Here is a 17,107-nt window from a genome sequence, read left to right as displayed (position 1 = left end):
TGCGGTGCCTTTGGTTGCTGTTGTTGATTGTCTTGCCGCAGTGCACCTGCGTTGTATTACTCTAATGAGGTTAACTTACAGAAGAACGTCCTCCCAGAGGATCCACTGGGAGCACGCTTTTCTCTTCTCCTTTCGCATGGCTGCAGCCTCGGTATGACGCTGAATGAGGTTTGTCCTCTTCTACTAAGGTGCAATTGCAGACACTTGGTGTAGATACTGTATTTGTCTTTTCTGAGCATTCCCTTAGCAGGTCACCACTACCCAACACATACATCGAGGGAGTTGCTTGCAGTTGGCACAAGCATGGTCAAATATTTGGCAGTTGTAGCACTATGTAAGGTCAGTTTTATCTCGGTATGGTTCTACCTTAATAAAAGTATTGTTAAGTTTACTCAGCTTGATTACCTTACGAGATTTTACGTTTCTCTTTGAATGTCTCAAACGATGATCCGTTAAACAAAGTTACAAGTGCAACTAAAAATACATTTTTTACGAAATTTATTCATTTTAAAATTCGACTTAGTGACTTCCTGCCGACAGGCCAGGTCATAGATACTGCGTATCATATTCTAATATTTCAGTCATAAAAACGATAAATATAAGAATGTTATGAACAAGGCCCACATCTTGATGACATGTCATTTTATTCCATGTATCCTTTTCGATGCCTGTAAATACATAAATCCCGAAAATGAGCTACTGGTCNTTTTTTCAGAAATGTGAATGATTTTCAAGTAAAGTGTTTTTCCTCCTTCTCTTTCTCTGCCTCTACAAAGGCTGCCAGCACCTGCAACCCAAATACTTCCTACCTAAGTATGGAATAATAACATGTATTACTGTCACAACCTTTCCGTCCGTCTTTCGGAAAGTGCTGTATTACATACCATAAGACATTTTAAGCTGGCAGCAGGGACTCTCACTGCGTCCCTTTCCAAGTTTGCGCTAAGAAATTTGGTTATTACAAATATTTCTAGTCGAGATCCCTCATTTTTTAAAACATATTTTTTTCTCAGGATAACTCCTACTGTCTTCAGTTTCTCGCCCTTAACCGTACACACAAAGATACAGTTAACGAAAAGTTCTCAGTGTGAAAAGTTGATTACAATGTTGCACTAGAGCGATTCATTTTATCACAATGCCTAAAGCAAAGCCATCTAAATCGTGTCATTTAGAGAACATTTTAACTGAATTTGGAGATGATATATTTTAAACTGACTGTAACATTTTATACTGTAAGATGTGTGACACACTATTTGCGGCAGAGAAACATATTTCACTGTGCAACAACATATCGGACGCAACAAACATAGTATTGTATCGTACTGTATTGTAACCGAATTCAAATGTTGCAGGTACAAACAGGGTGACGATGGTTTGTTCTGGCATGAGACTCGAAAACCTGAAATGAAGGAAGTAAAGGACTTGGGAGCCAACCCGTCATTGTATGACGGTAGCAACACACGGTCAAATGGCGCAGATGACACACTTGCACAGGGGTCAGGAGGAAACATGTTTGTTGCACTGCAATGGAACATGTTGTCAGTTGGAATTTTGTATCTAGAGAAGTTACAGAGTCCCCTCTGTTGCATGTCATACCCATGTTTCACCATATTATTCATTCTGATTATAAGAGAAATTACCAAAATACCTAACAATGTTTTGAAACTGGAAAGGAACTGGTGTGGTGTTAGTCTCCATGTCTAGACACTTTGGGATGCAGACAGTGAAAATGGTTACATGCTCAGCTGGGGTTCTGTAGTCCTAATCCCTCTTCCACTCATGAAGTGTTTAATTCATGTTTCCCATCTAGGCTTACATACAAGATTAATCTATCTGCATCCATCTCGCCTGCAGGCAGTCCTGTCAGGAAACCCGTCAATTTTCACCCAATGCACCAGTGGCTTGTATTATGTATCAATATTGCTCATCACTGAATTGGAAAGGAATAATGTCACTGGGCTGCAGGTATAAGAAAGCCTAAAGAAAGTATGTAATTACGAAATTAAAGTGCTTCGCTATATTGCACCAGAAGCCTCATTGAGTCATTACAATTTGCATGCCATTATGCTTGTCTACCATGTGGTAATCAGTCATTAAATGTACAGCACTGAAGTGGTCTCTAGTGGCATAATATGTATACCACATTTCAGGAAAGTTGGTCAGAGTGCATACTGCATATCCCATCTACAATTAAAAACAAAGTTCTTTGTCCAAACCATTTTATTATTGGACTCATTAGTAATGTATTTACTTCTCTTAAGAACATAAAAAGACACTGACATTTTTGTTATGTCAAAATATTTCAAAATATTTTAACGTGTATATGTAGGAAACGGGGTGATAAACATCTTGCCTAAGCGCACTCAACAATAGAGCACATATTTAAAGCTCGTTTTTAGGCAAAATTAGCACAACAATGGATTAGCGAGGTTGCTATAATATGACTGGCTTGTCGACTTCAAAAAAAGGATGGCCAAGTGGAAAGTAGCCGGAGAAAAATGAACGCTGAACGGAAATCCGACCAAGAAGAAGTGACGTCAGGGCTGGAAGCCATTCATGACAAATATAGAAACCAACCAGATGATTAATGCCTGAATGCCTGGATAGCGGTCATGAGGGATGATCGAGAAGAGACAGTGCTCTACCAAGTAAAGATGGTGGCACGTCTGGAATGCGAGGAGCCAACCTCATAGGACATGATGTCCTACCACGAGACGACCGCCTGCCACGAAGCGACGGAAGCAGATACAGAGAAGACTAAGCCCAATCTAGGAATGATGCAATCCGTTGACTGGCATCAAAAATGTGCAGTGAAGCCGGTCGGAGGACTGAGGAAGCGGCGTAGGGACAAGAACCTGGCAGCGGAACGCCGCCAGAAGCCGAAGGAAAGGACTCGAGGATATTGTGGATCCCGGAAGAGAGTGGTCGTTAAAGGCAGGATAATTACTCACTGTACACGAGTGGCATGGCTCAGGAGAGGCGTCTTCAGAATGGATTGCACCAGGGCCAAGGCTAAGAGAGCAACCAAGAGAGTAGGGCTGCTCAGGAAGCATTTACGGACGCACTATGAAGGAAAAAGAGCAACAAAGCGACCGCTATATCTGAGAAAAAGGAGGGCAAACGAAATCCGCATCGGAGGTTGGAGTTCTAGTCAGCTATCATCTCTGGGAATCAGACCCTAAAGAAGATCCTACGCTAGGAATTCGTGAAGCGAGCAAACGGGACGTCCATCGGTTTCGGAAATTGAGGAAATGAACCTTGTGGAGACGTCGTCCAATTCCGAAACGGAAAAATAAACTCCATACGGAGAGAGAACTGTACTCTGGGATTTGTGGCCCGCACTGTAAAAAGGGAGAAATGTTTTGGAAGCTGGTGAAATATTTGGATCTACTGACACCTCAGCAATTAACAGCTCGAGACGAGCTTGCCTTAATGAGGGATTGTGGTAGCAGGTGGAGAATTGTAGCTACAGAAGTAGAAGATCGAGACCAGACGTCGGAAGCACAGCCCTCGGAAAAGGAACGGTGATGCACCGATTAGCTACTCAGGTTAGCGCAAGTTCATAGCTTGATTCTGGGCAACAGCGAGCGCGCCAATATACTTTCGAGTGACTGGCTTTCTTTGGAGTCCGTGCGACGACCGTTGCTATGTAATGGTTCTGTAAACACTTTCTTACAGTAGTGTCTGTGTTTTTCTTCGTGATTGGCGCGGAGGAAATATAGGACAGTTAAAAATAAGAAAATTATGCAGGCAACAAGCCGAAATAATACAAAATCATGATAAATAATGTTCGCCATATTGGAAATGGCGAAACCGAAAATTTAAGAGTCTTAAACTTGGCGCGATCAAGCATACGATCGTGCCAGTGACTAGACTGCCGTTTGCTACATATATCACTGTGTGAGGGTAGATATTACTTCAGATGACTCTTCTCACTGAATGATTTATTGCACACGTCACAGCAAAATGGCCGCTTCCCGCTTTGTACGCGTTGGTGTCTTCAAATTTCTCTGCTTACTGAGTGGCTTGTTGCACACGTCACAACAAAATGGCCGCTATCCGCTGTGTATGTGTTGGTGTCTCTTCAGAGTGCTCTGAACGCTGAATGACTTATAGCTCACGTCACAGCAAAATGGCCGCTCGCAACTGTGTATACGCGATGTGTCTTCAGATCACCCTGACGAATGAATGACTTATTGCACACGTCACAGTAAAATGGACGCTAATCGCTATGTATGCGTTTGTGAGTCTTCAAATTATTCTGCTGCCTGAATGACTTATTGCATACGTCACAGCAAAATGGCCGCTCCCCTCTATGTATGCGCTGGTGAACATTCAAATTACTCTTCTTACTGAATGACTTCTTGCATATGTCACAATAAAATGGTCGCTCACCGCTATGTATGAGCTGATGTGTCTTCAGATTATCCCGACGAATGAATTTCTTCTTGCACAGGTCACAGTAAAATGACCGCTCATCGTCATGTATGCGTTGGTGAGTCTTCAGATTACTCTGCTGACTGAATGACTTCCTGCAAACGTCACAGCAAAATGGCCGCTCCCCGCTATGCATGCGTTGGTGAACCATTAGTTCACTCCGAAAATTAAATTATTTATTGCACACGTCACAGCAAAGTGGCCGCTTCCCGCTGTGTATACGCTGATGTTTCTTCAGATCACTTTGAAGACAGAATATCTTATTGCACACGTCACAGTAAAATGGCCAATCATCGCTATGTATGCGTTGGTGAGTCTTTAAATTTCTCTGCTGCCTGAATGACTTATTGCATACGTCACAGCAAAATGGCCGCTCCCCGCTATGTATGCTTTGGTGGCTCTTCAAATTACTCTGCTTTCTGAATGATTTCTTGCACACGTCACAGCAAAATGGCCGATCCCCGCTATGTATGTGCTGATGTCTCTTCAGATTATCCTGACGACTGAATGTCTTTTTACACACTTCACAGCAAAATGACCGCTCAGCGCTATGTAAGCGTTGGTGAGTGTTCAAATTACTCTGCTGAGTGAATGTCTTCTTGCACACGTCACAGGAAAATGGCCGTTCCCCGCTATGTATGCGTTGGTGACTCTTCAGATGACTCTGAACACGGAATGATTTATTGCACACGTCACAGCAATATAGTCGCTCGCCGTTATGTATGCTTTGGTGTCTTTTCAAATTACTCCGATCACAGAAAGACTTACTGCACACGTCACAGGAAAATGGCTGTTTGCCGCTGTGTGTACGCTGGTTTGTCTTTAGATGGCTCTGACGACTGAATGTGTTATTCCTGATTTCACAGGAATATGGTCGCTTCTCCCCAAACGCAGGTTGAAATTTATTTGGGATAGCCTGCAAAACGAGAAGATCTATAATGAATAACCCTATTACGTGGAGAAATACCTTTGAAATCTATGTACATATAGGAGTTTAGGGGTGTTGGTTTCAAAGGGGTCTCTGAAAGCAAGGCGTAAGGAGGGTGGGCATGAGTGCCCGCTAACATGTCCTTCAGTTTACACAGCAGTCTGTAAAAGGTAATGTGGCCCTGTGCTTAACTATATAAACACTGCGCCATGAAGACGTATGTGTGAGTGGATATATATATCACGTTTTCTTGAACCCGGATCTAGTGGAGGTGAGTGATGAATTTCACGCTCCGGCCGCTTTATCCCCCGGGAAAAGACGCCATTTACCCATTGAATAAGAGTTTGGGTGGACCCAAGAAGCAGTCTGGACGACATGGAGGAGTAAAAATTCTTGCCCCTTCCTGTACTCGAACTTCGACCCTTTAGTCTTCCAACCCGTAGCCACTTGCTATACCGACTGGGCTACCCCTGCTCAGACAGTCTGTGAGGGAATAAAAGTCGAGGTACACTTTCATTTCGAAACACATTACAAAATGAAATATTATTATGCATTTGTATGCATAAGTTACACAAACTTATCACCTTTACAAGTTTAAAAGTTTATTAATTTTTCAAAATACATTACATGATTCTACCATCACGGCCATGATCAGGCGTTGAATATATCTAATGAGGAAATCGCTGCTCCCCTTGTTACTGATGCATTTGCTGTCTTACTGATGCGTGTGTGTGTGTGTGTGTAACATGTGTGACTTTTCTGTTAGAATTCATGTATGTGAAGTTCTTTGTGTGTGATGTGGTTATTCATTTGATTTCTTACTGTGGTTGATGTGTTATGCTCCTCCCTTTTGTGTTCTTCATTGTGTGTCTTTTCCCTGAATGTTAACCGGTTTGGACTAACCCTCCTTTTATGAAATATATTGGTCACTATATGTTGTTTAGCCGGTCACGGTAGCCGAGCGGTCTAAGGCATGCACTGTCTTCTCTCGCTCGGAAGCCGGGATCGTGGGTTCGAATCCCACTCAGGGCATGGATGTTTGTGTGAGTTTTCTGTGTTTGTCTACATATAGAGGCCTTGCGACGAGCTGATCACTCGTGAAAGGAGTCCTACCGTATGTGTAAGATCGAGAAAAACCGAAGTGAACGGAGTTCATGGAGGTAGGCCTAGGCCCACTGGGGCTGTAGTGTCAAAGGGGAAAAAATGTTGTTTAACTCTTGTATTACTTCGAATATTGGGTTATGGGTATCGATGAATGTGTCATTTATCTGCAATCCGTCTTTACTCATCTTATTTTTTAATGGTATTTCCAGATCATTCAGGGCCTTGGCCTCTTATTCAGTTCCGAAATCATTTTTCATAGACGGTAGGTCTCCTTGGACGAGTGATCAAAACGTCGCAAGGCCTCTACCTAAAGACAAGACAGCACAAACACTGTATAGACGCATAGACACACCGACCACCCATGCCTTGATTGGGATTCGAATCCACGATGCCAGCGTCCGAGCGAGCGAAGACCTTTCGTACCTTAGACCGCCCGGCTACTGTGACCGCCTTACTAGTATTATATAGTATACGGCATTTTCCCAGTGTGTTGAGATGTTTTCCTTTTTTCTGTTTTCAATATTTTCATGGTAATAGTTATACCTTCATATGTACGTCCTGTATTTATTGTGTGGTTGGAGTATACTGAGTTTATATTATTAATCACTTCTGACTCCAAATTATCACGTGTCCGGGGTTCCTTGACAAATAATTGCAGATTCTTAGTTTCGTTTTTTGGGTTTATTGGACGATACTAACACAATTATACTCAATTATAACAGTTCACACACTTTCTGTGTTGTCTCCTACTTCTCTTCTGAACTGTGCTTATAACTGTTGGTTTATATTCCGATTTCGAAACAGTCCTCTCACGTCTATGTGCAATTCTGACCTGTTTCATAACTGCTTGGCTTGCCGACTAGGGAACACAGAATCGAACACTTCAGCCCTCCTTGGTCATGAAAACGTTCCTTCCGTTGTTATGAGAACACACTTTTACTTGGCCGTTGTGATGAAAACGTCACCTTGGTTGCGCAGGAAACGTGACTACCGGGCCGTTGTCTATCAATGTACTCCCAGTCTGGCTCAGATAATACGAGATTTAGGCGGAACGCCACAATATGTTCTTTGTATAATTTTTATTTGTAGTACATGATCAGCAATCAGAATGCAGTGCATTCTATAAGCTAAAGTGTTGATCCGTTCTAGGTATCCTAGCTACAGCTGAAGTGTGTTGAGGTTAACGTCCAGTGATGTTACCTCAGAGTTTTCAATTATTATCTGTTGGCCACTGGCTCTTGAGTCTCCTGTTAACTGGTTGTAGTATTTGGCTGAATAGTGGATTTGGGTGATCTTCTATGATTTGTATGTGCCTGGCAATCCTTTTTTGATGACCTCTTGGATTGTAGGGATTGTGAAGTGTGTAATTGGTTATTTACCACGGGGCGCTCACTATTTGTCGGAGTAATTTTGACTGCTGTCTCTGTATGATGGCTGTGTTGAATTTACTGGCAATCCCCATACTTCAATTCCGTACGTCCTTGTTGGTTTGATGATAGCTTTTTAAATTAGGATCTTGTTTTCCATTGTCAGTTTTGACTTCCTGCCAACCAGCCAGTTTAGTTCTTTGTTTCTCATTACTCTATGGTTTTTATTTTTTTGGATATGCTCTCTCCAGTTTATTTTGTTATCCAGGTGTAACCCTAGGTACTTTACAGTGCTTTTTTGTGGTATTAAGATATTGTTGATTCGCACTGTTGAACTGTCCCCATTCTTCAATCGAAAAGTTACATGCGTTGAGTTAGCCTCATTTACTTTAACCCTCCATTTGTACATCCATTGTTGAAGTTGACTGAGGTGTTCTTGTATGTAGGATGTTGCTGTTGATATATCTCGGTGACTTGCAAATATAGCTGTATCGTCAGCGAATGTCCTCATTACAGTTTTTTTGCGATGTTGGTAGGTCGGATGTGTATAGTATGTAGAGAATTGGTCCAAGTACACTCCCTTGCGTTACGCCTGAAGTAATTGTATAGTTTCTGGAAGTTTCTTCACCTACGTCAGTGTAGAATTCTCGTTCTTGTAGGTAAGACTTTAATATTCGATAATATTGTAACTTGTTTCGTTACTGAAGACGCCGTAGAGATCGTTAATTGGTTTATCCAACAATCTACAAGTAACGGCTACAATTACTTATAACACAGTTGCGGGGTTTCACACTTTATAACCCTAATCGCAATAATCTGTTCACACTGTTGCGGGGTTTCACGATTTATAACACTATGCGCAAATCAGTTCAGTCTGCCTTCAGTAGTCTACACGTTTACAGTCGGGGAGCTACGTATCACTGTATCACACACTCCGAATTACACAATTACACACACGTCCGGTTCTTCTTTCCGCGACGGCTGCTATACTCCAACTGTAGTCGGCTGACTGGAGAACTGTTGATAACACACTCGCTCGTCGGTTTCTCGGAACTCTCGGAGGTAGCTCGAGGACTGTCTTCGGCGATGGCCACGTTACAACTCGGCGACTGCCCACATTACAACTAACTCGGTGACTACTATAATTCAATTCAACTCGTAGGCTGCTGCCTTGAGAAATAACTTGGAACAGTCTTCGGCGATGGCCACATTGTAATTAACTCGCAGCCGCTGTGCTGCTCACTTATATAGCCGCAGTGCTTGCCTGTTGCGTAATGAGTGCCACGTCATCCTGTTACGTCACCGCTGTTGACTCACGTTGCATAGCTACCAGGTTGCGGGGGCTCGGCTAACTTCGGCTCCGCTAGACTCACATCGGCTCCGCTCGTGTCGTCACCGCGGGGAGAGTAGCGGGGTGATGACTCGTCTATTACGCGAGCGCTACGTTACCGCCACGTGCCGCTGGGGAGGTAGGGGTCCTTCGTTGCGCAACATGTCACAATATGATATTCGGAGGAGGTTTTTAATTTTATGCAGCAGTCCTTGGTGCCAAATTTTGTCGAATGCTTGGCTGATGTAAAGAAGAATTGCAGTGCAGTAGTCTTTGTTTTCTATGGATTTGCTTATTTCCCTGTGTGATCCTATGGCACTGTTGTATGGTAGAGTGAGCTTGGCGGAATCCAAATTGATGACCTGGGATCCATTCGCTAGGCGGTAGGTCTTTGTTGATTCTTCGTAGTATAATTTGTTCCAATAGTTTAGACATGATTGGTAACAAACATATAGGGCGATAATTTTTGACATCTGTTAGGTCCTTTCCAGGTTTACCTATCATTATTTTGTGTGCAATCTTTAAGGGTTTCGGTCAGTAGCCCATTCGCAGTATGGCAGTGTATATATATGTCAGTAGTACTGTACCTTTTATTGGCATTTCTTTCAGCACTTTTGTCGTTATGAGATCTGTGTGTGGAGCTTTAATCTAGACTGAGTGATTTGATTATTTCTAGTATTTATTTTGTGGTTGTCATTTTGAGGGGATCTGTATATTTGAAGGAGGTGCTGGGTGATGTTCTATATGTTGGTCAGGTTCTTCATTGAGCGGCTTGAACACAGTCGATAAATGTTCCGCAAATAGATCAGCTTACTCGTTGTCGCTTTTGACCCATGGTTCTGCATTATTTTTCCGTATTGGTAGTGCATTGTACTTGGGTTTATATTTGCCCCCTATTCCCTATATATATTAGTGCGCAATCCATGCAATTCATTTGGTATACGCCACTTTTTTCATATTCGTCTCTTTGTAGGGTAGGCTTTACTGGGTTTTATATTGTGTTTATTATTCCGGATTGCTTCCTTGAAAATATGTTCTGATTTTTACATTTTCCTTTCCTTTTTCATACCCGCATACAAACTATCGAAGTATCTACAGCATTGCACAATTGCCGAAACCAGTCCAATGTGTATAACGTCCAAAACGCTTAAATCGAACTACAGACTTACATTCCATAAAAATTAAGGAAGATATGACACTGCATACGGCAGGGCTACAATTCGACACAGTCACAGAGAAAGTAACAGAAAACTCCGACAAATGAAGCACTGGCTGCAGGAAACAGAGGACTGAACGTGTGGACAATGTTGTATGTAGGGGGGCGGTGTTGCGTAAATGGTAATGGTACAAAATAGCGCATGCGCTTCTGATGGGAAGCATTTTATCTCGCGAAAATTCCTAATCCATAGAAGGGATCGTCGGAATTGTGGGGAATTGTCACAAACAGCGTTTCCAGTACTCTTGCACTGTATATACAGAGAAGTGGAAAACAAAGACTAGATAGGCGTGACTCTCTGTATTACAGAACGTGTTTATAACATACTTCATATGAGTATCAAACACGCAGAAGGTGGCAAATTGTCCTCATTCAGGATGGAAATGTCATGTGTTCAGCGAAAAAGTATTGTTGAAGCAGGTTGAAAATAGTGTGATGGGTACAGAACGAGACGTGCCTCCTCAAGGTGTCTGAAATTTCTCTGAATTCACCGGAGCAGTAGATACAAGTGTTTGTGTAGGTCACCGTGTTTAGACAGTATTTATAATAGTCTGAACTTTGTTGTGAAGTTTCCACTGTAAATTTGGAATGGAATTATTTAATTCTTAACCCAATTTCTGCTTTAGGGAGCCAGGCTGTGCACAGATAAGACAGGTACGTATGGATGAAATGTAAGCATGAAGAGCACAGCTGATTCTGTATGTACTGAATCAGGCGGATGGACTGATACTGGGATTGTGTGGGATGTAGTGAACCGCTGCTACTCCGGTCTTCACCCTACCACCTACAATCATCGTGAAGTCGGGAGAAGTTCATCGTTACAGGCTCTCGCATCGTGTTCACAATGCTCCCTAAGGTAGTCGCAGGGAATCCAAGCTCGCAGCGAAGAGCCTATCAGTAGTTATAACGATCGCCCATATCACAATAACAAGATTAAATGAGAAAAAAACACAATATAAATCACTACAAGAATATACGAAAGAGCAATAGAACATTGCGGGCATACCATGGCCCTGACAACCTAATATACACGGCTGACTTCAGCCCTATACTTCTCTGCACTTCGCGGCATCAAACTGAGCCGACATGCCCAGTTTCACTGGCCCACCTACATTATGTACGGAAGTCATTACACCACAACACGACTTCACTACTGATTCTTCGTCAGCCACTGGCGGCCCAAAAAATAATACGTATACTAAGTAAACCATTCCGCGTATCGCCGCAATAGCTTTCCCCTGACTGCTGTCAACCGTAAGTAACCCCGAGGAATGCGGCGAGCTCCCGACTACACCGAAATTTAATTTAGATAAAACCCCGCTGTACTGAAATTTAGAAATTCCTCCCGCTGGTCCGCCAACGCCCTCGCCCGAGTGGATTCATTATCAGATTACAACGCTGATCCCAAAACAAACTTCCTTCCGGGACACACAGGGTTAGGATGGAAGAGGAAAAACTACGTGGTATGGGTGTGGAGTAAGGTGTAAACTCTAGTTCAACGATAAGGTGTAGCGTGGATGATATTGCTGGATGCCATGACGTCACGGATGGAAACCGTTGCTTCAGCACAGCTCTGTAGGAGGGTGCTGATATCTGCTGCTACGCGACAGACCCCTGCTCAGCATGTACTCTGATTCGCAAAAGAATTCTCACGAATATAGGCCGTTCACAATAGCAGTACTTCGTAACGCGAGGGAGACCTGGATTAGTGAAATCGGCCTAACAATGACACAGAGGAACAGCTCACCTCAGGTTCAGCTTTTACTCCTCCTGGATATGCTATTGCCTGAGGAGCCTCCTCTCCTTCTGCATCTGACGGTACCTCAGCTTTCAAGCTGATGGCCTGATATGGATCTTGAGAAGCTGCTGGTGACATCTTACTACACAGACTTCGTTCTTTCTCCGAGTCTGTAAGGTTCTGTAGAACAATCAATGCCGTTCTATCATGGCTGTGCATTCACATTACATACAAGCAGTCCTGGGAACCAAAAATCGCGTTTTCCTTTTACTACATTTTGAGGTCCTGATACAACACGGTTGATGCATCGTGTCCAACATTTTTCCAATTGTTGGGAGTGAATTTATTGCTATGGGAATATGTTTACTCAACCATTGCTGTTATAAAATGTTATTTACGTGTTTTCTAGGAGTTCCGGGTCATATCAAATACCGAATAAGTAGTGAAAGGAAGAAGGCAATTGATACTTCCCAGAATTTCGTGCATTTATCACAATAAGAAAATTGGACTAAAACACGATAATTTTCATTTTTTGTTGAATTAATTTCTTAATTACATTTTTTACGCATTTCTTCCCAGCAACTTAAAATGACTATGAACAACTGATACCACATAACGGAGTCTCCCTTTAGAAGCCAATGGTCACTCTGCTAGTCTATAATATACTTATATGCCTGCTGTGGAATTCTAAGTTAGTTACCATGTTCGCAGGAGCCTGTCATGGATCTATAGAATAACAGAAGCAAATCCACTCCACATACTCAAATTTTAATCTTTCAAAATGTGCTTCAACCCCTTACTTCTTACGAATGCAAGTTGTTCGTTATAGCAAATGTACACAAATGGATTGTCTGTAAAATGAGGGACACCTGTTTTTGTGAAATCGGCCCAACATGGATACAGGGACGCATCTCACCTCAGGTTCAACCTTTATTCCTCCTGGAAATGTCATTGCGAGAGGATCCTCTGCTTCTGCTTCTGACGGTACCTCGGCTTTTATACTGGTTTCTTGATATGCATCGGGAGGAGATGCTGGGTACATCTCACCACTCGAACACCGTATCTGTACTCTCTCCAAATCTGTAACGTTCTGCAAATCGAGAAATGCCGCATCAGTCATGGCTGTGAATTTGCATTACATGGAAGAGATTCTAGGAAGAAGCACTCACTAAGACATGTTCAGCATAGGAAACGGCAATTTATTTAAAGAGACGTTGCCAAGCAAGCGGGCCATTTCCCATCAAGAGAACCATTGCCTAGCAGTGGGATACACAGAGGAACTACGTACCGTGGGACTCACAAACAAGAACAAAAATATCGTTTGTGCCATCGGTGGGGCGATGCTTTCGAAGTTCAACAGCAATTTGTCCCACGTGTCCCGACCGGCCGTGTTTAGCAAACAGTCGAAGTACGCAGATACTTGTTAGATGGTGAAACTAATTTGCGAGCAGTTGCCTTGCAATGGCTATTTCAATGGCGCATATCTCAACGCAGTATTCCGGCTTTCAGGCGTCACGCAACATGTAACAATTGTTTATATGTTACTGTAACGGCCGTCTTTTCTGCCTCCACTTTTCAGAATTTGAGGACTTAGGGGCCTTAACAGGCAGCAGGGCGATCTCCTGAGAAGCAACAGAGCAGACAACGGCTCGGCAAACACGTTCCCACAGCAAACAATACATAAGCAGCGAGAGAAGAACTGTTGGACTCGGTATTTTTCATGCGTTCTATGTGAATTTGATGCTGCAGGGACGTTTTTGTCAAGCTTTTCACAAGAAAGAGCCGTCTCTTCTAAATCCACTACGGGAGCTTTCTAGAGTCATGTTACGTTGCATTCGCAAGTTGCTGAACTTGGTGTTTTCTTTACGGTCCGGTTCGTATATAGGTAATTATATCTTCCCAGATTTTCTTGTTTTTTTTTTTCAGAATACGAAAGTTAGTTCCAAAATAGGATACATTTTCCTTTTCCTTTATGTAAAATTGACCTAGCAGTTTTGCACAGGTATCTTTCCTTCTACTTCAAAATGAGTACGAACTACTATGTCCACGGTGGGGAGTCTTCTTTAAGAAACTAGTGGTCACCAACTAGGCTAAAATATATCTGCCTTCCATGGAACTTAAAATTCATTACCATGTTCAAAGGAGGTTGTTATTGTTCTGCAGACTAAGAGAATCAAATCCAATCCACAACCTCCAGCTGTAATTCTCTGAAATGTGTTTCAGCATCTTTCTTACAAGTGTTTATTTCAGATATAATAATTCAACTTCAATAAATGTCACAATGGGTGCATTGTTATTGCTTCAAAATAAAAAAGCATTCCATCATTTCGTTAGTATTATGATATATGTCTTTCGCCCTTGCGCATTCATACTCAGTTATATATTGTGACGTGTCGCGCTAGCTGGAAACCCCTCCCCGGGAGCTGACGTGCCGAGCGGAGGCGAAGTTAGCCGAGTCCCAGCATCCTGGTAGCTATGCAATGCGAGTCTACAGTGGTGACGTCACCAAGGGATACCGCGGTTGATAGGCAGCAGTAAAAACACCGGACAGCGTTGCTAGCAACACGGCACCGCACAACAATGATGCCTGTTACGTGTAACGAGTAACGTGTAACGTGCCTGTTTCACCCTTGGCGTCGAAAAAGACGTTGAGCATTATTATCACTTTGGATTTCTCATCTTTGCGTTCTACGGTTTCGGGGAATCCGAAGTATGCCATTCAGCATTATGGCGCTTCGTTTCTGGGTCGTACTCAATTTTCCAAGTTTTATCACAGGTAATAACACAGTCTAAATAATGAGGTTCAATTTCCACACGTTGCTTCAATTTACTCGCGATCAATACCCGATTGGCCTTTTGCTCCCCGTCAACAATTTGGGGACCAGCTTGGCGCACACCTTTCGCATGTTCAATTCGTCCATAACGATGAGATGCACAACGGTTTTTGGAATGTTCAGAGTGTCGGCTAACAAACGGACAGTCATTCGACAGTCAGTATTCAACAAATCACACACACGAGTCACATTTTCATCTGTTTGGCTTGTTGGTGGCCGTCCAGAGCGGGGGTCATCTTCCACTCCTTCCTGGCCCTTCTTAAACTTCTTCAACCACCTTGTAACTTGCACATATGACAGAGCAGACTTCCGGTAAGCTTGCTTAAGCAGTTCGTGAGTTTCAGCAGCTTTTTGTTGAGCTTTGTGCAGAACTTGACCGCCCAACGTTGTTCGAAAGTATCCGCCATCGCGCGCCGTGACGTGGTCACGTGAAGCTAAAGTCTCCCCCCCTAACCCAACCGGTTCCAGCGCTCTCCGACCAGTAAGAGCGCGGGAAAGAATTATATTTCATGACTTTTGGGACACATCTTGTACGAGTACACAATGTGATAGCCTACACATATCTCTATTTATAACATATAATTTCGTCTGTTAGCAGGAATGATCTATTGGGTGATGAACAGAGAGTCAATCTCCTCAGCTCTGGAAATTTTAACATCAGTAAACTGTACAAATATATTTAATTCTGACATGAATATAATGATTGTTACCTTAACCTTTGAGCATAGATCTAGAAAATGGTCTCATTCATTCAGGTTTACTTTCTGGGTTTCCTCTGCATTTCCCACACTCACCCCAAAGCTACATTAATTGCCCAAATCATGTACAAGTATCTAAGATACATGACACTTGACTAAAATCGCCAAAATGCAATCTAAAAAAGTGACAACATATATTATGAAAATTAAGATAAACTTCTTCCTATTATTTTGTTCCTCTGAACTTGCTAATTGTTGGCTGAAAAAAATATATATCCTATTCAAAGAAACACAAAACACTCACCATGGTTTCTCTTAGAGCAGGAAATATTTCTTCAAATCTGTGTAGCAAACATTTGGCACTCTTTTTCCAAGGGAGTGTAGAATTCTTTGTAACCTTACAACTCGCTCCTCACACAAGGTGTTCTTGTCGGTTGTGAAAAAGTGGTTTGCAGCAGTCCAACACTCTTAGTTTGAGGGTTCTGATAAGTATGTGAGCATCTAACTCGGAATATATGAGTAGCTCCTGAAAGGAAACCTACTGAATATCAGTCATGTATAAACATGTTGTCACGTGGTAGTTAGTAGACATTATGTTTCGAATGAAAATTGGAATTATTGAACGATTATAAATCTTAATTACAAATGATCGTAACAATCCCAATAATTTACACACCCTATAAATAAATACTATATGATCGTAATCCAGGACACAGTATGTGTTCCGTTTGTAATTCTGCAATATCTAGTCGTTGTTGAGTGGTAGTTGCTAACAATGGAGAACCCTCACGGCCAATCACGAACTGCCACTCTACCTTTGCTACTCATGACTGATTCAATTCATAGTCACATTGTGGCTGATAGTCAGTCAGTAAGTCTTTGTGTTGAGCCCCAGCTGGGGCTCATGACATATTTATTACTATTTGACAGATACGGTCTTGTTTTAGTGGAGCGCCCTCTCTGAGAAGAGGACGAGTGTGTCTTTTTCATATCCTGCTGGTCATTGCCAGCTCAGTCTTTCTCGGGTCCGAGTTCCTTGGGACTCACGGCCATACTTCACTCTCTCAGATGTGAGATTTCCATTTTCGTCGCCTCCTACGACTCGTAGGATCACGGTGGAGTTATTCGACCACTCCTCCACACGGGTCAGTTTAACTACAAGTCAAAGTCAAAGTCACATTGCGACTGACGGTCAATCTGTAAGTCAGTCAGTCAGTCTTGGTGTAGAGCCCAGTCTGGGCCCATGACCAGATATTTATTACTGTCTGACAGTTTCGGATTTGTTTCTGTGGGGTCACCACTGATTGGCGGCTGGTGCCCGTTATATAATCTCGGCGCGTACCACATAGAAATCAATGGTTCAAAAATGGCTTGTATTGTTGACTGTTAATACATTGCCATGGATATATGTCTACTGTGAAGTTGCCTTGACCAGGATACTTGAAACCACAGCGT

At 42.6% G+C, this 17,107-nt stretch overlaps 1 protein-coding gene across 1 annotated transcript in view; it reads right to left on the bottom strand.

The window, feature by feature from the left end:
• Positions 1–730: 730 nt before the first annotated feature.
• LOC117282084 (zinc finger protein 271-like) overlaps positions 731–17,107 on the bottom strand; it is a 25,946-nt gene continuing 9,569 nt past the window's right edge. Inside the window, exons 2-5 of the mRNA XM_033750355.1 lie at positions 15,018–15,238; positions 13,037–13,210; positions 12,130–12,300; positions 731–787 (exon numbers count right to left, since the gene is read on the bottom strand). Of these exons, the coding sequence (XP_033606246.1) occupies positions 731–787; positions 12,130–12,300; positions 13,037–13,210; positions 15,018–15,238 (623 nt within the window). The remainder of the gene's footprint in view (positions 788–12,129; positions 12,301–13,036; positions 13,211–15,017; positions 15,239–17,107) is intronic.

The sequence above is a fragment of the Cryptotermes secundus genome, unplaced genomic scaffold (genome assembly GCF_002891405.2).
Source record: "Cryptotermes secundus unplaced genomic scaffold, Csec_1.0 scaffold969, whole genome shotgun sequence".
Classification (NCBI taxonomy): domain Eukaryota; kingdom Metazoa; phylum Arthropoda; class Insecta; order Blattodea; family Kalotermitidae; genus Cryptotermes; species Cryptotermes secundus.
This window is presented reverse-complemented; position numbering and strand designations above follow the sequence as displayed.